General features: G+C 44.6%; 1 protein-coding gene across 1 annotated transcript in view; it reads right to left on the reverse strand.

Moving 5' to 3' along the window:
- TGFBRAP1 (transforming growth factor beta receptor associated protein 1) overlaps positions 1-25977 on the reverse strand; it is a 72980-nt gene that overhangs the window by 23789 nt on the left and 23214 nt on the right. The window contains exons 2-4 of the mRNA XM_059406364.1: positions 23978-24678; positions 12865-13059; positions 10259-10413 (exon numbers count right to left, since the gene is read on the reverse strand). Coding sequence (XP_059262347.1) covers positions 10259-10413; positions 12865-13059; positions 23978-24665 — 1038 coding nt within the window. The 5' untranslated portion in view covers positions 24666-24678. The remainder of the gene's footprint in view (positions 1-10258; positions 10414-12864; positions 13060-23977; positions 24679-25977) is intronic.

The following is a 25977-nucleotide window of genomic DNA, read 5'->3' on the forward strand; positions in this document are numbered from 1 at the left end:
ATGTCTCTAGGAATGCATCCATTTCTTCCAGATTGTCAAATTTGTTGGCGTAGAGTTGCTCATAATATGTTCTTATAATTGTATTTCTTTGGTGTTAGATGTGATCTCTCCTCTTTCATTCATGATTTTATTTATTTGGATCCTTTCTCTTTTCTTTTTGATAAGTCTGGCCAGGGGTTTATCAATCTTATTCATTCTTTCAAAGAACCAGCTCCTAGTTGCATTGATTTGCTCTATTGTTTATTTGGTTTCTATTTCATTGATTTCTGCTCTGATCTTTTTGATTTCTCTTCTCCTACTGGGTTTAGGCTTGCTTTCTTGTTCTTTCTCCAGGTCCTTTAGGTGCAGGGTTAGGTTGTGTACTTGAGACCTTTCTTGTTTCTTGAGAAAGGCTTGTACCACTATATATTGTCCTCTCAGGACTGCCTTTGCTGTGTCCCACAGACTTTGAACTGTTGTGTTTTCATTATCATTTGTTTCCATGAATGTTTTCAATTCTTCTTTAATTTCCTGGTTGACCCATTCATTCTTTAAAAGGATGCTATTTAGTATCCATGTATTTGGGTTCTTTCCAAATTTCCTCTTGTGACTGAGTTCTAGCTTCAGAGCATTGTGCTCTGAAAATATGCAGGGAATGATCCCAATCTTTTGATACCGGTTGAGACCCGATTAGGACCCAGGATGTGATCTATTCTGGAGAATGTTCCATGTGCACTGGAGAAGAATGTGTATTCTGTTGCTTTGGGATGAAATGTTCTGAATAGATCTGTGATGTCCCTCTGGTCCAGTGTGTCTTTTAAGGCTTTTATTTCCTTGTTGATCTTTTGCTTGGATGATCTGTCCATTTCAGTGAGGGGAGTGTTAAAGTCCCCTACTATTATTATATTATTGTTGATGTGTTTCTTTGATTTTGTTATTAATTGGTTTATATAGTTGGCTGCTCCATTAGGGGCATAGATATTTAAAATTGTTAGATCTTCTTCTTGGACAGATCCTTTGAGTATGATATAGTGTCCTTACTCATCTCTTATTATAGTCTTTGGCTTAAAATCTAATTGATCTGATCTAAGGATTGTCACCCCTGCTTTCTTCTGATGTCCATTAACATGGTAAATTGTTTTCCACGCCCTCACTTTAAATCTGGAGGTGTCTTTGGGTCTGAAATGAGTTTCTTGTAGACAACATATAGATGGGTTTTGTTTTTTATCCATTCTGATACCCTGTGTCTTTTGATTGGGGCATTTAGCCCATTAACATTCAGGGTAACTATTGAGACATATGAATTTAGTGCCATTGTATTGCCTGTAAGGTGACTGTTCCTGTATATTGTCTCTGTTCCTTTCTGATCTACTACTTTTAGGCTCTCTCTTTGCTTAGAGGACCCCTTTCAGTATTTCCTGTAGAGCTGGTTTGGTGTTTGCAAATTCTTTCAGTTTTTGTTTGTCCTGGAAGCTTTTTATCTCTTCTTCTATTTTCAATGATAGCCTAGCTGGATATGGTATTCTTGGCTGCATGTTTTTCTTGTTTAGTGCTCTGAATGCCAGCTCTTTCTGGCCTGCCAGGTGTCTGTGGATAAGTTTGCTGCCAATCTAATATTTTTACCATTGTATGTTACAGACTTCTTTTCCTGGGCTGCTTTCAGGATTTTCTCTTTGTCACTGAGACTTGTAAATTTTATTACTAGGTGCCGGGGTGTGGACCTATTCTTGTTGATTTTGAGGGGGGTTCTCTGCACCTCATGGATTTTGATGCTGTTCCCTTTGCCATACTAGGGAAATTCTCTCCAATAATTCTCTCCAATATACCTTCTGCTCCCCTCTCTCATTCTTCTTCTTCTGGAATCCCGATTATTCTAATGTTGTTTCGTCTTATGGTGTCACTTATCTCTCGAATTCTCCCCTCGTGGTCCAGTAGCTGTTTGTCCCTCTTTTGCTCAGCTTCTTTATTCTCTGTCATTTGGTCTTCTATATCACTAATTCTTTCTTCTGCCTCATTTATCCTAGCAGTGAGAGCCTCCATTTTTGATTGTACCTCATTAATAGCTTTTTTTTATTTCAACTTGGTTAGATTTTAGTTCTTTTATTTCTCCAGAAAGGGCTTTTAATCTCCTGAGAGGGTTTCTCTAATATCTTCCATGCCTTTTTCGAGCCTGGCTAGAACCTTGAGAATCGGCATTCTGAACTCTAGATCTGACATATTACCAATGTCTGTATTGATTAGGTCCCTAGCCTTCGGTACTGCCTCTTATTCTTTTTTTTTGTTGTGAATTTTTCCGTCTTGTCATTTTGTCCAGATAAGAGTATATGAAGGAGCAAGTAAAATACTAAAAGGGTGGCAAAGACCCCAGGAAAATATGCTTTAACCAAATCAGAAGAGATCCCAAATCATGGTGGGGGGGGGGGGAAGGGATAAAAAGAGGTTCAGGAAAAAAAAAGAAAAGAAAAGAAAGAAACAATAAAAAAAGAAAACAAATAAAGAAAAAATATAAAAAAGAAAAAAATATATATATATCTTAGATGAACTAGTTTAAAAACGTTAAAAAAAGAAATGGTTAAAAAAGTAAAAAACTGCTGGGCGCCTGGGTGGCTCAGTGGGTTAAGCTGCTGCCTTCGGCTCAGGTAATGATCTCAGGCTCCTAGGATTGAGTCCCGTGTCGGACTCTGCTCGGCAGGGAGTCTGCTTCCCTCTATCTCTCTCTCTCTGCCTGCCTCTCCGTCTACTTGTGATCTCTCTGTCAAATAAATAAATAAAATCTTTAAAAAAAAATAAAAAAGTAAAAAACTGCAAGACTAAGGAATCATGGGGAGAAAGCCATGAGTTCTGTGCTTTGCTTTCTCCTCCTCTAGATTCCGCTGCTCTCCTTGGTATTGAACCTGCACTCCTTGGTAGGTGATCTTGGTTCTGGCTGGATTTCTTGTTGATCTTCTGGGGGAGGTACCTGTTGTAGTGATTCTCAAGTGTCTTTGCCCCAGGCGGAATTGCGCTGCCCTTACCAGGGGCCGGGCTGAGTTATCCGTTTGGGTTTGCTTTCCAGAGCTTTTGTTCCTTGAGCGCTTTCCAGAGAGTTCCGGAGAATGGGAATGAAAATGGCGGCCTCCCAGTCTACGGCCCGGAGGAGCCGACAGCTCGGGGCCCCACTCCTCAGTGCCCTCAGAAAATAGCGCCCAATTACTCCTGTCTCCCTGGCCTCTGGCCACGCTCCGAGCTCACCAAGCCTGCGACTGGTTCAAGGTAACCCCGAGCTGAGAGCTCATTCCTCGGCTCTGTCTCTGTAGCCGGCTTCCCCGTTCTAATACCTGTGAGCTCGGTGACACTCAGACACCCCCGATCCTTCTGTGACCCTGCGGGACCTGAGGCCACGCTGACCCCGCGTGAGCTTCACTGCGGTTTAGCCTCTGGAGCGATGTCCCTCAGCGGAACAGGTTTTTAAAAGTCCTGATTTTGTGCTCCGCTGCTCTGTCGCTTGCCGGGAGCTGGCCCCTCCCCCCACAGTCTATCTTCCCATTGCTTTGGATTTACTTCTCCACGAGTCCTACCTTACAGAAAGTGGTTGATTTTCTGTTTCTAGAATTGCTGTTCTTCTTCTTTTCAATCTCCCGTTGGATTTGTAGGTGTTTGCAATCTTTAGATAAGCTATCTAGCTGATCTCCTGCTACCTGATGTAGTCTCAGCCTGCTACTTCTTCGACCACAGCGCATTTAACCACTCCTCTCTCAGCAGCATCTGGGTTGTTGGGTTTCTTCTTAAACAACCAATTTGATCATGTAGAGTCTTCTCCATTGGTTATTTGGCATTTTTGTGCTTAGACCTGTAGAATACCCCTTAGGAGAACTGTACTGTGTAACTTGGAGAGAGATTATCAGTTCGTCCTCCTGCAGGCAATTTACATTAGTAGAAGTGACTTCTGCAAGTGTCCATTTCCCCACTCCCTCAACAGAGTATCCCCAAACCCTCTGATTTTAACAATCTGAATGGAAAATAAACTCATGAACTTTTAGTTTGCACATCTCTGTATGCATAAGACAAAATATCTTTTCATACATTCATAAGGCAGGTGATTTTACTTTCTATGAAATATCTGTTCATATTCATTTTTCTATGAGGCCATTCTTTATTTAAAAATTTTTTTGAAGGAAGGCCTGACGTTTTAGAGAAATCAGAATACCTTCTGTGCTTTAAAGTGCAAGTAGTTTTTTGTTACTTATGTTTTTGATTGATTTAGAGTAGGTTTCACCAAGTAGAATGTGTTTGTGAGTATATGTGTGTAAGTTTACTAAAACTTTAAGTATTACTTTAAAATGCTTCAGAACCATGGTATCTGGAAAGACTGTGGCAGGGCAGTCTTTTTACTCTTGTAGCCTTCTCATAAAACAGAACAATTAGTTCAGAGCAGTTCACAATAGACAAAGGGTAGAAACAACCCAAGTGTCCTTTAGTGGATGAACGGAAAAACAAAATGCAGTACTTGTGTACAATGGAATATACTACTCAGCCTTAAAGAGGAAGGACATTCGGACATATAACTATGGAAGAGGCTTGATTACATCATACTAAGTAAAGCAAGCCGTGGAACAAAAGGACAAATCCTGCATGATTCCACTTACATGAGGTATCTGACAGTCAAAATCATTGACACAGAAAGCATGGCATTGCCACGAGGAGGGGGATGGGGAGCTACTGCTTAATGAGGACAGAGTTTCAGTTCTGCAAGATGGGAAGACATTCTGGAGGTGCGTGGTGGTGATGGGTGACCAACAGTGGGAACATGCTCAACGCCACTGAACTGTAGATTTACAAAAGGTGAGGATGGTAAATTTTATGTTACTGTGTGTTTTGCCACAAGTAAAACAGACAAAACAATCAGGGATAACAAAACCAAAACCCTACTGCCAACATTTGTAATAGCACAAAGTGACTGGGCATGTCCACAAACCCAAAAGCACAAGCCAAACCCACCACCAACTACAGGAACCAGATGATGTTAGAAAATGGGGGGGGGGGGGAAGTGGACAGAGGAAAAGGGGCTGTGAGGCCACGAAAGCCAGAGTTCCCAAACCACTATCACTGGAAAGCCTGACTGCCGGGGAAAGGGTCTTCACCGGCTCTACTTTGCCAGGTGACAAGGAGAGACTGAGCTTGAAAGACAAGGAAAAACTCCTTTGGGCATTCAAGGCAAAAAACCAAGTCGCTATAAGGGCAAGGAATTGAGATTGTCACCCAATACTGGTCAGCTCTTGATGGCAAAACATAATGGTGGAAATTACTTAAGTTTCTCACTGAAAGATAACATGAGTCAAAGACTTTACAGCCAGCCACATGGGCCCCCAAGTATAAAGGCTGTAGAGGAACTGCTGTCAACGTGCAGGGACAGTGCTCCCATATGCCCCTGCTGGGACATCTGCAGGAGGATCGATAGCTGCGGAAAACCAGAGGCCCGGAGAGTCGGCAGCATAAAATGTGCCCCGAGCGTTCCATATGCATCTGCCCTGAACAATGATGGACAAATATAAGGGAGACAGAAGATGGCTGTATGCATGCGACAGCAGAGACTACGTGACCATCAAAACCAGGGGGCCATGGGGAGATGACACAGAAGGAAAATGTGCTCACGGACATGGTGGGGATAAAGGGATGGGACTTTCATACAGATGCTGGGGAAGAAGAGGGGAAGGCAACAAGAGCTCACCAGCTAATTCCAAAGTGCTGCTCAAAGGGGGTAAACAACAGAAAACAGGAGCTCTCTCCATCCTCCCGCAAGACGAAGAGAAAACCAAAGGACTAGGGTAACCATTAGAACACAAATCACAAGTTTCACACCAAAAAAAGACCCGGGGACAGGGAAGAAGGAACAGAGAGGGACTGGGGGTGGGGGGCAAGAGAGGTGAAGGGAGAAGAGATTCCTTCGAGCTCCGTAAATATTTTACATAATCAGAAAACAAAATTAAATTCCAGAGAGCGATCCCTAGAAAGCAAAAGTCAAACGAAACAAAGGACCCTAACTACATAAATCAAAGACAGGGTGGCAGGTCTGCACAGAGGTTGCTTCCGAGCGGCTCGGGCACATGCTTGTGCCTGGGACTTCTGTGGGGGACAAGGAGAATGGCAAGACGCAGCATTCGCAGGACACCTGGGACATGTGAACACTGATGGGACTCTGTTCGTTGAAGGACTCTCTGATGACTTTGGGGAGTACTGTAGATAGCACTGTGGTTACATTTAAAAGGGGAATCTTGCCTTTTAAAGATACATACTCAAATAGTTTTAGGTGAAATAGAAAAAGTACCCCACAGATACCAGAGTTCAAGCTTAAATATGAATACTTTCCATAGTACATGACAAAAATCAGGAGAGCTTCCTGACACAAGCCGTTGTTAATGCAAGAGGTCTCCTTACTGCCGCTTTCTTTATGACATCTTATACCTTAACATAAAGAAAAAAAAGAAAGTCCAGCTTTCTTAAAGATCTAAACTCTCTGGCCCTCTGGGATCTCTGGAAGCACTAGTCCTTAATCCCAGTCCCAGAATTAAACTTCTTGATAAAGTCCTCCCTAGTTCAGGAGTCAGTAACACAAAGCAGATACTTGCTTTAAATGAAGGCGGGAGGAGAGGGACAAGGCTGGACTGTGGTCCCTTTTCCTCTCCTTTTTGAGTTCCTCTAAGCCGGGGTCCAGCATTTGGTCAGAAGCACCCGAAGGCTAAAATAAATAATGCACCTCATCATCACAAGAGTCACGTCTCATCCTCAAAAACACATACACATTCAGGAAAATTCTCTCCTTTGCTGTCAATATTATTTTTCCCTCTTGGTTCTGCTTTTTAACACAAACCATCTGCTCCACAATCCATTATATACCGGGCTCTGTTTTTAGAGCAGTGAGTTTCTGCCCAGTCCGGACTAGGGTGCCTGGGGACAAAGAGGACAGAGTCCACCTAGGAACTTGGGCAGGAAAGGCCTGAACCAAGTGCCGACTCCTGTGCTGAGTGTTGACACACAAACCGCAGAAAGCAGGGGAGGGATCGGTTCTGCCTGGGGGGACGGGGAGGACTCAGATAAGAGGGGTAAGCAGAAAAAAAAAAAAAAGAGGGGTAAGCAGAGTATGGAAACCACTGTCCAGTCCGGAAGCACACCCAGTAACTGAAACCTGCATGTATCAGGAATCAGGCAAAGGGGAGGGCAGAGAGGGGTGTGAAAGCCCAGGGCTCCTTCTGCTAACTGGAGGCAAGGCACAGGGTGGGAGCAGGGACGAGGATGGAGGGCAGGGGGAGTGTCAGGGGCGGGGCACATGCTGCTTCTGAGGGCTGGCACCCATGCAACTAGAGAGGTGTCCATGCGTGAAACCAGCTCTCAGCTGTCCTGCCTTCCCATCTTCAGATAGTAGTGCTGGTTACTTCTAAATCGTTCTGACAATTAAAACTGTTTTGAGGGGCACCTGGGTGGCTCAATGGGTTAAAGCCTCTGTCTTCGGCTCAGGTCATGATCCCAGAGTCCTAGGATCAAGCCCTGCATCGGGCTCTCTGCTCAGCAGGGAGCCTGCTTCCCCCTCTCTTTCTCTCTGCCTGCCTCTCTGCCTACTTGTGATCTCTGTCTGTCAAATAAATAAACAAAATCTTAAAAAAAAAAACAAAACAAAACTGTTTTGAAAGGCCCAGCAGAGCCCAGGCACCTTGCAGGGCTCAGGAGTTGATGTTGGCTCCTTTAGGAGCTGTCAGCTGTTAAGGGGCTGCCCTCAAGCCTTTGAGGCGGCAGGTAGGTCATGGAAGTGGGCGGGGCCAGACCACGAAGGGCTTGGAAAGCCGCAGTACTCTAAGCAAAGGAGTCCATCTATAAGTCAGAAAGAACATTCCCACAGTGGCATGGAGGATGGACTATACACACACACACACACACACACACACACAGAGGTTGGGCAAAACAGAAGGGTCTGTACAGCAACAGCAATGGGCACGGGGAATGAAGGCTGAATTCAAGATCATTCTGAGGGTGTATTTCCAGGTTTAGATATAGGAGTTTGCAGCAAATGCGAGAAGGCAGAAAGCATGAAGGAAAGGAAAAGATACCAAGATGACACTCAGATGATGTCCGAGCAAGATGACAACTAATAAGATCCCATACTGACTGCACATAGCTACTCCAGCAAAAGGAGAGGGGAGGGGGCAAAGATCAGACAAGGAACACTGGAGATTTCTGTAAGAAAACGTTGCACACCTAAAGCATGTGTGTGTGCAAGGAGGGGGTGCCCCAACATGTGGCCCACCTAAACATCCAAGATGTCCACAGGAGGCTTATGGGGTAGAGAGCAAAAAGGGCAATGACAGACCTCAGACCCTATGGAAGGTATGGCCACCCCACCTGGCTTTGACCTACAGGCTGCGGAGGGAAGTGCGCTCAGCATAGCAAGGCCCCTGAACAGCTCTTCTTTTTGCCTCTGCTGCCCCCTGCTGAACGCAAATAGATAAGTCTCATCTTAAAAAATCCAGAACAAAAAGGAACACTATCAACCTTTAAATGCAGAAAAGACACCCTCTTCACTTGCAGTGAGCATAGCATAATGTATAGAGTCAGTGAATCCCTGAGCTGTACACCTGAAATTAACGTAACATCGTGTGTCAACTAGACAAAAAAAGAAAAAATGACCAAAAAAGATGCCCACTTTCATACCCCTAACCATAAATTACATGTCTGGTCTTCTTTTACTTGGCAGCAGAAAGCAACTGAGGTCAGAAGGCATTACTTCATCCCACAACAATCAGTGAGTCGTGTGGAAATCAGACTGATTGGTAACTGTCAAGGGATCATGATTACATCACAGAACTTTGCATGATCAGTTTCAATATTCAGTACAGCATACACACACTCACAGGATGTCTCATTACTTTCAAATACATAGTGTAACATGAACTAACCTAACAACCGATCAAGCAGCAATTTTTAGGGAACCTGATTTCATTGGACATAAAAATAACTTGTGATTCTTGGATCAGTTGGGTTTTTTTAAAGATTTTATTTATTTATTTAACAGAGATCACAAGCATGCAGAGAGGCAGGCAGAGAGAGAGAGGGATCAGTTTTATTTATCACCCCAACTACATTAAAGTTGCTGTCTCGAGTGCATTAAAAGTTTTCTCCTCCAGAAATAATTAGATAGATTCCTGCAGTATTGGGCCATTTATCAGTATGGCTAACAAAGCTTTTCCTATAGATACTAGAAGTCTATAAACTTTTAACATTCAACTCCATCCCAACAAATACAAATTCTAAATCAGGAGACAAATTCTAATTTAGAATTAAAAAAAAATTTTTTTTTCTAATTTGAACAAGAGGTTTATTGTAGTTTCACATATTTATAATTCCACAGGAACCAGCTGGGATTTTTTTCTTACTAATATTGGCTTCTATAGCATTATCTGTAAAGTCCACTCTTTTTTATATAATCATAGAAATTAAAGATATCCAGCCCCATTTTAGGGCATTTTATCTATTCCCCTACTCTCCTCATCAGACCATATTGTCCTTTTGTTCAGAAAAACTGCATGTGGGCACCTGGGTGGCTCAGGGGTTAAGTGACTGCCTTCAGCTCAGGTCATGATCCCAGGGTCCTGGGATCAAAGCTCACATCAGACTCCCTGCTCGGTGGGAAGCCTGCTTCCTCCTCTCCCACTCCCCCTGCTTGTGTTCCCCCTCTCTGTGTGTCTCTCTCTGTCAAATAAATAAATAAAATCTTAAAAAAAAAAAAAAAAACTACTGAATGAATGGGTTTCTACCATCTCCCTATTTGAAAGTCAAGTAGACTTTATCTCTTTTGATCCAAGGTCTAAAATTTGTCTTTACTTCTCCCTGATATTTTAAAGTAATCCTATCTCTGTTGTATTTACCAATTCTGAATATTGAACTGTGATGTGCTGATACGGTTACTCTGCTGGTTTAGGAGAACTATGCTCCTGACCCTTCTCTGAAGGCCCACTGAAGAAGAGAGTCAATTGGAAATACTACTTGGTGTGTATATGAGACCCTGGAATCAAACCAGAGGTTTATTGGGCTCGGTGGGCAGTGAGACCTCAGTCCAGCTGTCTCTGACTGCTCTGCAAACAGCCTTCGTACCTGTGTGACGTGAACAAGCTGTGAAAACAAAACACCAGAGCCAAAACTGATCTGCAAGGTCATGGCGCACAGAAAGGGCCAACGTATGTTAGTGAGATCCGAATGTTCGCTAGCTGGTGGCTTGGCGGCATGCGTTCTTGGGACCGACTTAATTACAAACCTGAAATTTTTCTTTTGGAATGTTCCTCCGGGCTCCTTTTGCTAAAACCAAAGCCTCTTCCACTCTATGACTTGCTAGAAGATCCTGTATTTGCTTTTCCAGGGGTAATGGAACCAAGATGTAAACTCCTTTACTGGTGGCGACAATCACTCTTCCTGGGGAAAAATTCAACAGTGTTGGAAAGAGAAAGAACATCTTGCACAGATATACACTGCTCTCCCAAAACAGGCTTGTCATCCAATCTGATGGCTGATTTCACTGTAGTTCTCCCAACACAAAATTCCTAAAGAAATTATAGATTGCAATGCTTTTCTTTCCTTCCTCCCATATTGTTAACTGTCAGGAAAAGAGTGGATGCTATACCACATTTCCAAAGTAAAAAATAAGCTTTTCTGCCATTTATTTGAAAGTGCTGGGCGCCTGGGTGGCTCAGCTGGTTAAGCAACTGCCTTCAGCTCAGGTCGTGATCCTGGAGTCCCCCGGATCAAGTCCCACATTGGGCTCCAGGCTCTGCGAGGAGTCTGCTTCTCCCTCTGACCCACCCCCTTCTCATGCTCTCTCACTCTCTCAAATAAATAAAATCTTAAAAGGGGGGGGGCTGATTAATTTAAAATCAGCTGAGTAGTGGGGCACCTGGTTGGCTCAGTTGGTTAAGAATCTGACTTCACCTTAGGTCATGATCCCAGAGTCCTGGGATTGAGCCTGTGTGGGCTCGGCCCTCAGCAGGGAGCCTGCTTCTCCCTCTCCCTCTGCTCATGCTTTGTCTCTCTCTCAAATAACTAAAATCTTAATAAAATAAAATAAAATCAGTTGAGTAGATACATAACATACGGTCCAAAGAAGTTGTAGAGATCAATTATGGTGATCTATGAGAATTATGCTATACTTCTTATAAAAATTTTTTAAGAATTCTTTTCTTTCCATGTTAGCTTATAGGAAACTAAGATTATAATACTACACTCTGAACCATGAGGTATTTCAGATTCACCTACCATCCAAATAACCAAGTTTTGGTCTGAACTTATCACTTCCGGACAGCCCTGTGAGGTCACAGACCCGTGGCCATCACCCTCATGGGATTTGTGAGACCTTGTGCAGACAGTCCACAGAACTGGAGCTCTAATCGAAGGCACACTCCTGCTATGAAGCTTTGGGCTCTGCTCCCTTCCAGACACTGTTTTAAGAAAACTATCACCTGTGTACAGGAAGCAATGAGATGATGTTTCCTTCCTGTCTGAAGGATGACTCAGGGTCAGCCAAGTCTTCCCAGATCTTCCACTCTTCTCTCCTAGGAAGCTATCGTTCCACTCCAGCCCCACTGTCTGGTGTCACAGAAGGCCTCATCTTTCCTTACCTGGACATCTTCCTTATAGTCTTCCCACTCGCTCTCTTGCTAAGATTACGTGTCTCCTATATCACAAGCGAAGTCATTTTCTCATACTCAGAGGAGATTCTGTCCCTTCTCTACACAGGGGTCCCTCTTCCTGGGAAGCCTCTCCTTGTTTGCACCGGGGGCAAGGGAGGTTACATCAGCAGCCTCTATGTGCCCATGACCCTGTGCCCACCTCTACCACTGGTCCATGGCATGCCCTTCTGATGTGTGTACTGGGGCCCCCAACTGAAGCGTGACACGCTTAATGTGGGGGCCGAAAGTCTTAGTAAGTGATATCTGTCACGTCCTGAACAGGAAGGGCAATGTTTGGTGAGCTAAAATCCTTAAGTGGCAAATGCAACGTATAAATCTAGATTCGTTCCCAGTTTGAGGAAAATATCATAAAAGATCTTCTTCGAACAACTGGGAAAATCTGAACATGGCCAGGATATTAGAGTTCATTTTCTAAGGGGTGCAAGGGCTTTGCAGTTACATAGGAAAATGCTCTCATTCTTAAGAGATGCATGTTGAAGTATTTCAGATTAACTGTCATGATGTCTTTTTCTTACTTTTGAACGGCTTGGCAAAATGTTTTCCAAGTGTTGAGTCTAGCTGAACGGTCTATGGTGCTTCACTTTGTGTTCCTTTCAACTTTTCAGTATGTTTGAAAATGTTCATAATAAAATTTAGGAAAAGTGAAAGAAATCCCTTGCCTGGCTCACTGGTGCACACAGCCTTGGTCTGCTGCAGCCTCATCTCAGGCCGGCCCCCCTCAAGCATGATGTGCTATAGTCATCCTTAATTGGTCGCATGACCTAAAGCTCAGGGCTCCCTCTTGTGCAGATCTGCAGGCACCTTTCCCTCTACCTGGTGTTCTTTCACACCAGATCTGCTTGGCTGACTCCTACTCATCCTTACAGATTTGGCTAAAATACCATCTCCTTCAGGAAGCCCTCCCTGATATTTCCAAGAAACACTTCCTCCTCTGCTCTCCCAACTGGCCTTGTTTCATGCCTATCAAGTTCTTCCACTGCTACAGCTCTCTGCCCAAATGTCTATCTCCCCTTTGCCCTTGGAGGCCCTGGAGCCCAGAGACTGTATTACCAGCAACTGTGTAGCTTCGAAGGTTAGTTAGCCCGAGGTCCAGCTCCGAATGGATCCTTACTAACATCTACTGAACATCACAAATGGATTGATAACCTAATTTCATTGAGATTTCTGTGCAAAGCAGTACCTTCAAAATCCTGTAGAATGTGGCCTTCCTTAAAGGGCAGGGTCTGCTTCTGCTGCTGGTCCAACATGCTGTGCACCGTGATGAATTCATCATCAAGTGCTATGACATACGGGAAGCAAATGGCTGCGCCGATCACGTTCTCTGACCAGCGCACAGGAGCCCGCTGAGATATACCAGCAACTGTGGCGAACATGCCTGTAAAAACGGGAAGAGTCAGGTGCGCCTCAGAAGACCTGTGGCATTTTTCCTTCCTGTAGATGGGTTTGGAGGAAGAATGCCATCCCCTTCTTCCTTCTGTTTTATGATCGGAAAGATCAGTGGGTTAAAGCCTCTGCCTTTAGCTCAGGTCATGATCTCAGGGTCCTGGGATCGAGCCCCGCATCGGGCTCTCTGCTCAGCGGGGAGTCTGCTTCCTCCTCTCTCTCTCTCTCTCTGCCTGCCTCTCTGCCTACTTGTGATCTCTGTCAAATAAATAAAATCTTAAAAAAAAAAAAGAATATTTTGCAGGTGTGAAGAAGCCTACGTGACTTTATCAGGACGAGAACTACCTCGCCCTGAATGTGTACCTTTCATTTACTTCCAGTTAAAAATGAGCTTAAAAAAAGGTTTACATGTACCGCCTGGAAGATGTATAAAGTACATGTCCTCAACTGTGTGGAAAAAGTTACTTCCCAGCAATTTAAGCAGCTCTGCAAGGTCTTTTCCACATCCAGTCCTCCAGCACGTTAGCGTGCCTAAGTTACGGCCCTTCCTTGTTGAATGAGTATTGAAAACATTCCCTCAAACATTTACTGAGCTCCTACGATGTGCCAGGCACTGCACAAGGCATCCTATCAGGAACTGCCCCTGCTCGGAGCTGCAGTCTAATACTGGACACACGCACCCTCGAATGCAGGGACAGAACCAAGTTTGCACTGCAAGACACACTGCTGTTGAGTGTTTGTCAATAACTTCCATAACAAATGACAGCTTATCTGTCTTGTGCATGAAGCACCAGACCAGCCATTTCTCGATGAGCTATATAGTCTGCAGATATGGGGTTTACCAAAATTAATACATTTGCAAAGTAAAGTCAGTCCAATAAAACTTAGTTTTCAAACGAGTTGATGTAAAACACCTTTAGAAACAGCGTGTTAGGGGCGCCTGGGTGGCTCAGTGGATTAAGCCGCTGCCTTCGGCTCGGGTCATGATCTCAGTGTCCTGGGATCGAGTCCCGCATCGGGCTCTCTGCTCAGTAGGGAGCCTGCTTCCTCCTCTCTCTCTGCCTGCCTCTCTGCCTACTTGTGATCTCTCTCTGTCAAATAAATAAATAAAATCTTTAAAAAAAAAAAAAAAAGAAAGAAACAGCGTGTTATTGCCTGCAAACCACCACGACACCTGGTCTCTGCTGTACAGGATGGAGAACAGGGAGGGGAGACACAGAGGTACACAGAGAACTTCAAGATTTAAATAAAGAAGGGAAGGTTATCTCAACTGTAGCATATGGCAAAATTCCTGAACTGTGAAATCATCAATGCACCGAAATTTTTTGTAGTTACAAAGACTAAAATACACTACAGTTAATCAATTAATTACAAACATCGCTCTTGTCCTCTGAATTGGGCCGTTCCTGAAACTGGGTAGCACGTGGCACCTCACACATGCATACTCACCCTGCTCTTGCCGAACACATGCGAGGCCCTCCCTGGAGAACAACGCTGTGCTCAGAGCACTGTTACGGCCTCCTTAACAAGTTACGTATGGGTTCTCGGCATGTGCGAGCAACAACTGAACTCCCAAACTGAGGGTTGCTGGGGGGAGGGTGGGATGGGCTAGATGGGTGATGGGCATGAAGGAGGGCACTTGCTGTGATGGGCGCTGGGTGTCATATGCAACTGATAAATCACCAAAATCCACTCCTGAAACTACAGTATATGTTAGCTACCTTGAATTAAAAAAAAAAAAAAAAAAAAGATGACAGCACAATAAGCCTGGAGAGAGAGAGAGAGAGAGAGAGAGAGAGAGTGTGTGTGTGTGTGTACATGTCATCTTCTAAGAAGTCACAATTGCTTTATGTAAACCATTCTGATCTGGAGCATTTCCCTTTGGCCCTTTGGAGTCTCCAAACATCATTAGGAAAAAGACCAACGACTCAATACAGAAAGAGAGGCTATAAAAGAGTAAATCACAAAAGACAAAATGCAAATGGCTAATAAGTATATGAAGAGAGCCTCATATTTATCAGTAACTAAGGTTACATGTTTAAATGAAAAATAGTAAAAACAACTTCTACTCATCAGATTAGCCAAATGTTATAGACTGATAAAGACAAGTATTGGTATAGTATAAGAAAATATATTTTGAAGAATAATTTGGGTATTATCTACCCAAACTGAATTTAATTGATTCCACTTTTAAATCTATTGCCAACCGATAAGTACAAGGGTGGTCTCTGCGATATTTTTAGTATATAGTAGTATATAATATAGTAGTATAATATATATAATATATATTATATAATATAGTAGTATATATTATATAATATAGTAGTATATATTATATTATATAGTATAGTATATATTATATATAATAATAGTAGTATAGTACTATATATAGTATAGTAGTAGTATAATATAATATAGTAGTATAAATATGTATTATATATAAATATATTATATATTATATATAATAGTATAAATATATATTATAGTATATATATTATATATTATAGTATAGTAGTATAGTATAGTATACATATTATGTATTATAGTATAAATAATATAGTAGTATAAAATTAAGTATAATACATTAAAAGATGATGTGGCTCTGGGTGAATGCACCACGAACAGAAAAGAATTCTCTCTCTTAAATGAGTACAGACAAAAAGAACTACTACAAATTAGCGTGTTGAGCAGTGATTTCAGTTCAGTGAACATTCACTGTGTGGAGCACGGAGTTCGCTACCAAGAGACGGACAATGGATTCAAGGGTTCAAGGTGGTGAAAGTGTTAAGGGAAATGCCTAAACAATGATGGCACAAGAGATGGAGACCAGGACACAGAAAGGCGCAAAAAACTTTCTGAGTGCAGATGGAGTACTGCTGGAGGTCAAGTCTAGAGCTGAGTGATCAGAGCCCAGCCTGCACAGGGAAGAGGACACATGCAGGGGGCAGCAGTGGGGCCGGCATGTGTCCCCAGAACAGGACAAACCCTGTTTGAAAGTCAAGTTGGCATTGGAATGGGCAGCGCTGGCCCCTAGGCGGGCTAAGGAGTGCGGCCCACACTTGTTATAGATCACGGGGGCTTCTGAAGGCCAGTTGGGCAGGAGTGTGAAGAGTGTATGCAAGGAGCCACACGAGGAGGGCCGGATGGCTGCCTGCCACCATGGAGGTGGGCTGGACCAGGCCAGGGCTGGGGCACAACAGAGGGGGCAGCCACTTCTGGGGGTGAATCAGGGAACCTGGCCACAGACTCAGTAGGAGCAAGAGAAAAGGGGAGGCAAGGGCCACCATGCAGGAGTCAGCCTCGAGATCGAACAGACTGAGGAGTCTGAAATGAAACAGGGACCAGGATGCAGAGCTGGTTGAGAGGCAGTGTTGGCACTTCCTGGAACTGGAGGTCACAGACTTTGAAGAGACGCAAGCCTGGGGTTCCAGGGCTTTCTCAGGGGGTGGTGGTAGCATGCTTCTTGAAGGCAGGAAGGGGGGGACACACCATGCTTCCGCAGAGCACAGCAGAAGCCACAGCAGAGTACAGGATGACCCGAGAGGGACCGTCATCTGCAGAGTGTGAGGGAGGACTGCTCCCGAGGCTGGTGGGCAGAATACAGAGAGTCGCCTGGTTCTGTTGCCGAGGTGGGACAATGCCTGGGACCCAAGGCCCTGGGTTTGGCATTGCCAGTGTTTTATCATACCAGAGAGAACACCATTACCATTGGAACTGGCCTACCAACAACACCGCCCAGGTGTTTAGGCAGCATTAAAACTGGTGGGGAGAAAGCGAGGCCCAAGGCTCTGGGAAGCATTAAGACTCTGGAAGGAGGACTGAACTTTGGAGGAGGAAGCACTCTCTTGACCCTTCTGTACGTTCAGAGCCAGCCAGCTGGAATAACCTGAAGGCATGCCACCCCCCCGGGGTGCCTGGCAAATCGTAAGCCGTAAGCCCAATGACGCTGCCAGATTTCGGGTCAAATAACCATGTATAGCACACTCCCCCAGAAACATGGACTGTAAGATGCTGTCCTGCCTCCTCCTGGAGTTAAATTCCAGTGATTGCCTTTACCCATGTAAGGCTGGGTACCACCCAGCCCAGGAGATATGCGGTGCAGAGGCCCTGACATGAATGTTCTTGTAACGGAATAGGCAGAAACCAGAGGTCCAGAACAAAGGCTTCTGTTTACCCAAAAAGCAGAAGATGACACTGGAATAAAAGAGCAGAGCGGTCACTGGCAGCTGATAGGCCCAGGTCGGGCATTAGAAGGTGCCCAGAACCAGTTAGGCACGAATTAACTACATGCCTGCAGAGCAGGTGACAAATTCTATTGTTTCTATATTGTTGGAGTCAAGTGCTGTCAACGTGCAAATGTAACAAATGTGTACATGGTACATTTTTAAAAAGCATTATTTTCAACAGTGAACCCTTTAAATATCAGAGGTCCCCTTATCTGAGCTGGGAGAAGGGGAGGGGGCCAGGCAACCAGGGGGCCATGTGGAGTCGGGAGAGGCTTAATTGTCTGCATTTTTCAAGAAGTGGTATCAAAGGACAGAGTTTAAAATCACAAGACTCAATTGCATTATGAAAATTTCAACAAAATATTGCTGGGAACAGGAAAATCTAAGCTAAGGCAAAAGGCTAAGAGTGGTTTCTCATGACACAGGAGAAATCTTCAGAAGAAAGAAAAGCAAAATGAAAATACATAGCTTTTATATGTTTAAAGGTGCATTTGCATTCATTAGAGTATTTATTTGAACTTAACTCTTTGTATTTTTTTTTAAAGATTTTATTTATTTATTTGACAGAGAGAGATCACAAGTAGGCAGAGAGGCAGGCAGAGAGAGAGAGAGGAGGAAGCAGGCTCCCTGCCGAGCAGAGAGCCCGATGTGGGACTCGATCCCAGGACCTGAGATCATGACCTGAGCCGAAGGCAGCGGCTTAACCCACTGAGCCAACCAGGCGCCCTTAACTCTTTTTAAATAAAGATTTTATTTATGTATTTGAGAGAGACAGGGAGAGAGAAAGAGCACAAGTTGGGGGAGGGGGAGGAACAGAAGGAGAAGCAGACTCCCTGCTGAGGGACATGGGTGTTGGGGGTGGGACTCCATCCCAGGATCCCAGGATCAGGAGCCAAACCAACTGAACCACCCAGGCGTCCGTACCTGAACTTAATTCTGAATCCATGTAATAAAGCTGCTGATTACTATGCTGCATACAGAACCTGTATATAGGTAACATATAAGAGAGCTTACAAGTGATTGGTGTCAAATGTTTTCCCTATAAAGCCTTTATAACTGAAACAGTAAGGTACGGGCTCATAAGCAGACGAACACACTGATGGAACAGAACAGAAAATCCAGAGATAGAGCCAAAGGCATAAGAGAATTCGGTGTGTGTTAAAGGTGGCTTTCTATATCCTTTGGGTGACAGAGGGTGGGCTCTGTAGTAGGATGGCTGGGATAATGGACAGCCATAGAGAAAAGGAAAAACTAAATCTGTTCCTTATACTCTGCATCATGAAAAATGAAACCACAAAAATACCAGCGGAAAACATGGGTGATTTTTGTCTGTAACCAGAAGACAGGGAAGCGACCCTAATGATGACTTGAAGTCATGTGCACTGGTGGTTGGGTGGTAGACTTCTCGCCTAACTGTGATTCAAAATCAAGACTTAGTAAAGTAAAAAGGTTAATACATTTGATTATATAGGAACATTGAAGAAAAGCTTTTCATGGTAAAAACTGGAAACAAATATTTGAAACCTATACCAGGCAACAAGCTGGTATCTCAAATACAGAAAGGACACTAAAAGAAATGGCAAGAGAAAAGGACAATCCCCATCAAAAGAAATGCAATGGTTCCTAAATGTATGAAAAAACGTCCCCTCTTGGGGCGCCTGCGTGGCAGTCAGTTAAGCAACCGACTCTTGGTTTTGGCTCAGGTCATGATCTCAGGGTTGTAAGATCGAGCCCCACTTCGGGCTCCAAGAGGAGTCTGCTTAAGATTCTCTCTCCCTCTCCCTCTGAGCCCCTCCCCCCACACCCCGAAATAAATAAATAAATCTTTTTAAAAAGTGTTCACACTTGCTCACACAGGAAAAATGCAATTAACTACTTCTCATGTACAGGACTGGGGACCACACAGAAGGAAGCTCAGCAACATACCCTATTCTTTTGGCAAAGCTGAGGGGAAACGGGCATTGTCATATGTTGCTGGGGAGAACAGAAAATGCACACACATTTATCAACGGAATACAGCAATACCCAGCAAAACTCACATGCATTTGTATTTGGACTCAACAATCCCACCTACAAACGGCTTTTCCATAGATCCACCAGGAAAGTACAAAAAAAATAAGGCACTAGTAAAATTGTAAAACTGGAAAAACCCACATGCCCACTAAAAGGGGCCTGATTAAAAACACTACACGAGGAGCACCTGGGTGGCTCACTGGGTTAAGCCTCTGCCTTTGGCTCTGGTCATGATCCCAGGGTCCTGGGATCGAGCCCCACATTGGACTCTCTGCTCAGCAGGGAGTCCGCTTCCCCCTCTCTCTCTGCCTGCCTCTCTGCCTACTTGTGATCTCTCTCTCTGTCAAATAAGTAAATAAAATTAAAAAAAAAATAATAAAACACGACACCACCTCCACACAACGGAGTAGCATGACGCTGTGAAATCTCTGGATTATATAACAAAGGGGTCTCCATAATACATTGTTAGGCTAAAAAAAAAAAAATGCTGAGAAAGAGATGCTAATATTTACATATTTATTTGTATTTTTTATCAAAAAATGAGAGGATAAACCATAAAATATCATAAAAATAAAGGTTCCCTGGGGCGCCTGGGTGGCTCAGTGGGTTAAAGCCTCTGCCTTCAGTTCCGGTCATGATTCCCGGATTCCAGGGTCCTGTGATCGAGCACCGAATCAGGCTCTCTGCTCAGCAGGGGGCCTGCTTCCTCCTCTCTCTCTCTCTGCCTGCCTCTCTGCCTGCTTGTGATCTCTGCCTGTCAAATAAATAAATAAAAATTTTATAAATAAATAAATAAATAAGAATAAAGGTTTCCCACGGGGGAAAAAGCCAGGAATCAGCTCTTTGGGTATACCTTGCTGTAGCCCACATGACTTGGAACATTGCACGTACTTACACAGTGAAAATATAAAATAAAATAAAATAAAATAAAATAAAATAAAATAAAGCAATTCCTTAAAATCAAAAGTAAAATAAGGTGAATTAACTATGTATCCAGGTGGTGGGATAACCAAACAGAGGGGGACTCTTCCAAGTGACTTCAGAACATAGTAATGTGACTGGTCAATTCCTGGTTTTGTTTTGTTTTTTTAATTTTATTATTATTTTTTATAAACATATATTTTTATCCCCCAGGGTACAGGTCTGTGAATTGCCAGGTTTACACACTTCACAGCACTCACCATAGCACATACCCTCCCCAATGTCCATAACCCCACCCCCTTCTCCCAAACCCCCTCCCCCCAGCAACCCTCAGTTTGTTTTGTGAGATTAAGAGTCACTTATGGTTTGTCTCCCTCCCAATCCCTCAAGACAAAAAGAACCATAAACAATCAAACTGTTTTCAGTCATTACATTGTGGGAACAATGGTGTTAGTATTGTTGTTCTGCATACTGTGGGACTAGTCAAAGGAACAAGGATGTCGGCAGTGGTTTACTAAGACCCTAGATGTGGCTGAAAGCAGACAGAGCATAGAGACAGATGAGGTCAACACCTGGGAGCCGTGAATTGTTTCTATCAGTAGGGCCTCACCATGAATTTTACCTTTATAGAAATGCCTCTTTCCCAACTCTGTTCAATGACGAAGCCTAAACACAATGGGCAACGAGCAGATCTAGCACTAGCCCAGTCTCTAAACATCAGGGATCCTTGGAGAAATGGCTGAAACCAGATCTGGGAAAGGAAAGGCGCACAATGAACCTGGAACACCTTCCACACCAGAAGGCAAGGAAGCCAGCCGAGTTCTAGGGTCCTGTGAAAGGTGCCTGGCAGTCAACGTGGACAAGCCCCTCCCAAGCACAAATATATGGAAACGCACCATATGTGTCTGAATCCATGATGCGTCATGATATCTTTTAAAAAGCCACTTCTGGGGCACCTGGGTGGCTCAGTGGGTTAAGCCGCTGCCTTTGGCTCAGGTCATGATCTCAGGGTCCTGGGATTAAGTCCCTCGTCGGGCTCTCTGCTCAGCAGAGAGCCTGCTTCCTCCTCTCTCTCTCTGCCTGCCTCTATGCCTACTGTGATCTCTCTCTGTCAAATAAATACAATCTTTAAAAAAAAAAAAAAAAAGGCCACTTCTGGAAGACAGAAGGGATCATCTTATTGAGAACCTCCTCGTTCTGCCTTTCTTAACAATGCACCCGGAGGCAACCAAATACAGTAAGTTCCTCTCCACTGAAGCAGTCCAGTTAACACATGGAGGAGGAAGGGACAGGAAGAGGACGCTGCCACTTGGCAGCCCCAAGACTGAAAGGCTGTATGCATCACTCATCAACAGCCACTGCCAGCGCAGAAAGAGAAAGAAATTACACAACCCGATGCAAGGCCTCCACCCCGATGACGAAGTCTGGCCTCTCCCCGAAATAAGCAAAACAACAACAACAACACAACAACAAAAAAATCCCCAAACATCCCCCACTTGAATCTGACAACACCTGGCATCCTAATTATCAGCTGGCAGGAAACGCAAAGGTCAACCTGACATAGTAAACAATACAAGGGGATAAAAATCATCAAAATTCAGGCTGTGCGAGGTGACAGGTGAAGTGATCCAACCTCTTCAACAAAAAGTTAGGAAAAGATAAAAAGAGGAGCAGGAACCGTAAGAGAACTTAAGAGACAGAGAGACGCTTAACAGATCAATCAACGGCAATGTACAGGCCTCATGAGGGATCTGACTCAAACTGGAGAACATACATATCCTTACACACAAATTTATGTAGGTAGTATTTACATATATCTCTTTGAATATGTGTGATAGTAGGAGAAACATGGCATGCCTTGATGTTTGGTGATATTAAGGAATTGCTGTTATATTTATTTTTAGGTATGCAATGGTATTGTGGCTTTCTTTCCTTTTCTCTTTCTTTTTTTTAAGGAACTTAGAACTTTACACTGAATGGTTTCTAGGAGAAGTGTTATCAGGCCCATGATGCTATGATAATCAAGCAGGGGAAACGGAGGTGTATTAAACAACTGGCAAGGAATTCATAACAGCTGGAGCTGAGCGATGGGTACATTTGAGCTCATTATAATATTCTATTTAGTTATGTTTTCCATAACACAAATTTTTATTAAAATTGGGAATTTTTGTTAAGAAAAAAAGGTGGCTGAGGTAAAGAATATTTTCTCTAAAAAGTAAAAATCTGAACTATCGTGGGGTACCTGGGTGCCTCAGCCGGTGAGGCATCTGCCTTTGGCTCAGGTCACGATCCTGGGGGCCTGGGATCAAGCCCCCTCGTCAGGCTCCCTGCTCGGTGGGAAGCCTGCTTCTCCCTCTGCCTCCTTTGCCTCCTTCCTCTGCCTGTCGCTCTGACTGCTTGTGTGCTCATTCTCAAATAAATAAACAAATAATTTATATATATATATAAAAATCTTAGCTATTGAGCCATGAAGAGACACAGAGGAAACTTAAATGCATATTACTAAGTGAAAGACGTCAATGTGAAAAGGTAACGTACTGTATGAGCTCAACTACACAGCACTCTGGAAAGATCAGCAGTTGCCAGAGGTTGGGGGTACAGGGGATGAACAGGTAGAAGACAAGAATTTTGAACACTGAGAATCAGTGAACATACTCTCTATGGTACCATGATGATGGATACGTGTTATTATACATCTGTCCAAACTCAAAGAACATACAACTCCAAGAGTGAACCTGGCATAAACTACAGACCTTGGAGGTTATAAAGTCTCCCTGTAGATACGTCCATTATCATAAATGCGGCCCTCTGGTGGGGAGATGCGGATGGTGCACCAGGATGTGCATGTCTGGGGGTAATGGGTATATGGGAAATCTGCACTTTCCGCTCAATCCTGCTGTGAACCCAAAATGGATCAAAAAAATAAAACTGATTAAGAAAGTAAAAAATCTGTACGTGTTCACTGACCAGAGTCTGTGACTCAACTTTTGTTGTGACCAGAAAATATGTTTGTACCCCTCACCTGGAGTGAGATGCCTACACACAGACTACGGTTAATGAGCACCGGGAGTGAGGGGATGCTTACCCTCCCCAGCACCCACTGTGTGTCACAGACACACATGAATCCTAAAATGAGCCAACCGTGACTGAAAGAAAATAAAAGTCACCCACACCATGAACAGCTCTGAGCCTGAATTTCAAGAAGGCAGCACAGGGAATTCACGAGGCCCAACGACAGAGCCAAAGCCCTTTCGGGGCCTGGTGACAAGACAGTGCGGTGTGATGAAACTGCAGTCAGTTCAGTAATGGGTGTCACGCCTGAAATTATGTCTAAGTGAGCTACACTCCTTTCCATAACGAAGAATACAAACAACCGGACAAACCCACCCACGTGGAAAAAATCTTATATGGAAGGCTTACAGATTTTTATTTTGTAGTCATTTACTTAAAGGAATTTTCTCCCTGTGTCATCTCGAGGCTCCGCTAGCACAGAAGAAAGCTGGCTCTACCTTGTAACTAGTTTTGTTCCATGGACTCTACATACCCTGGACAATCTAAAGGAATGCTAGAGTGCACAATGGTTCGGAATTCTGTTTATATCTCGCCAGGCATCCCTAGTGCTGGTGAATACTCCTCACGAGTACCTATTTTCACAGCTAGGTTCTTTCACAGCTAGGGACTGTGCAAGGGCTCACGGAGGTAAAGCAAAAGGAATGGACAGACGGGAGGTGGAGGTTGGTGGAGGCTCACCCAGTCCTCCGGGACCTGCCAGGAGGAACTCCTGTCTCCCGATCCTCTTGACGATGGGGCGCTTCTCCTCGCTGCAGTAAGGAAACAGGTCCTGGGAGAAGCCTGTGTTGTAGTTCAGTATGATGTACTGCGTGGTCAGAGCTAGGCACAGGAAGTGGCCGTCCACGGCCACAGCCAGGGGCTGCTCCGGCGTGGACACCTCCCTGACGATTTGGACCCGGTCCTCGTACACCAGGAACAGCTGGATGGTCCTGCGCTTGACCGAGATGATGCAGACTTCCACGCAGAATGGGTCCCCATTCACGGGGTTCTCGTTCAAGGCCAGCGCTGTGGCCCCTTTGATGCGCGCCCCCGAGGGCACGGGCTCCAGGCTCATCATGTTGACCAGGGTGATGGAGTTGTCACAGAGCACCAGCAGCCTGTTGAGGGCCGAGGCTGCTCGCAGCTCATTCACCGGCTTCCGGAAGCCCAGGTGTCGGTGCAGCTGCTTGGTGGCAGAGAAGGTGGCTGTCCCGGTGGGCAGCGCCCGCTCCTCCAATAGGAAGTGGTAGACTACACAGTCACTGGTACCCACGTAAAGGTTCTTCCCGCAGCATTCCACGCATTCTATGTGCACCCGTTCCTTGTCACCTGCCAGCAGCTCCCACTCCACGGCAGAGACCAGCGTGAAGGCCTTGGTGCTCATCATGTCTGCTGGTGACCTGCGGGGAGAAGGACTGGGACGTTAATTCAGGGGAACAAACGCCAAGCAGAACCATGTCAGGTCACAATGGATATACCTCCTTCCTCAGTTATGATTTCAGTGGAAAGAAACTATTCGACACTTAAGAAACAGCACTGGGGTGAAAAGCTCTCCCTCTGGGTCTCATTCCACCAGGCAACGGAAGACCGCAGCAGGAGAGCACATGCGTGGGCTCCTGACAAAGGCCATCCTGCCCATTCTCAGTGGAGCCCAGAAGTCCATGGAGTTTCCTCAGGTTGCTCTTGGGAGAGGACCAAGAGCTTCTGTGTGCTGCAGAAGACCAGCACACAGATCCACCCCGAGACAACATAACAGAAACTATTTGGAAAAAGGCAAAAAGGGTCCTCACTGATCTTCCCCTGAGCCTCTCTGGCCACTTGGCTGAGTGTTTTAGTGAACAGTGGGACGCAGCTACCTCAGCTGGTTAAACCTTGCCCCACAGATCTTGTCAGAAACACTGAGGCAGGAGCTGCATCTGGCACGTGGTGTTCTTCTCAGCACCGTATTTGGCTCTCCGAGGAGAGGTGTTCATGCAAAGTGGTAAAGATGTGCCTCAAATCCCTATGTCCACCAGGGAAGGAGAGATCTAGAGACCTGTGAGAAGGTCACTGACATGTCAGTTAAGGGATGTTTCCCGCTAGAAGACCGACTGACCCAACCTCTGAAGAGAACTCTGGTTTCAAACACCACCAGGTCAGAGGAAGCAGAAATGAGCAAGATGGCCTTTCCCTGACTTCTCAGCCCACAGGAAGGCAATCACACAGGCTCCCCACTCCACGGAAGCAGGAGGGAGAAAGAGCTCCACAGAGGTCTGTAGAAGGTTCGTGGAAGTTAGGGGAGGCCCGCTGGACTCTTCTGTCACTTTGAGCTGTCCAGAAGCAGGGTCGCTTCCAGAGAGACTAAATTCCTTAATCCTTTCAGGCATTCTAGCCAAGGCTAGAAGACCTCTTGGAAATATTCAAGAAAGAATGTAGAATGCTATCATTTCTTATATTCCCCTGTCTATTGGGGAAGCAACAGCTACACAAGAACTCCAGTCTCCTGTCAATAAAATGCCCAGGAAGGAGGGTATCTCAGGTCTGGGGATGAGGCATTTCTGCTGGACACCATCGGAGTTCCTTCTTGTCACTTACTGGCTATGTGACTTGGAAAGTCACCTGGCTTCTCCATGCCTCGGTTTCCTCATTTGTAAAATGAGTGTAGTAAGGGCACTACCTCATAACGATATTTTGAAGCTTAAGTAAGTGAGTTCATATAA

The sequence above is a fragment of the Mustela nigripes genome, chromosome 7, assembly GCF_022355385.1.
Source record: "Mustela nigripes isolate SB6536 chromosome 7, MUSNIG.SB6536, whole genome shotgun sequence".
NCBI classification, from domain to species: Eukaryota; Metazoa; Chordata; class Mammalia; order Carnivora; family Mustelidae; genus Mustela; species Mustela nigripes.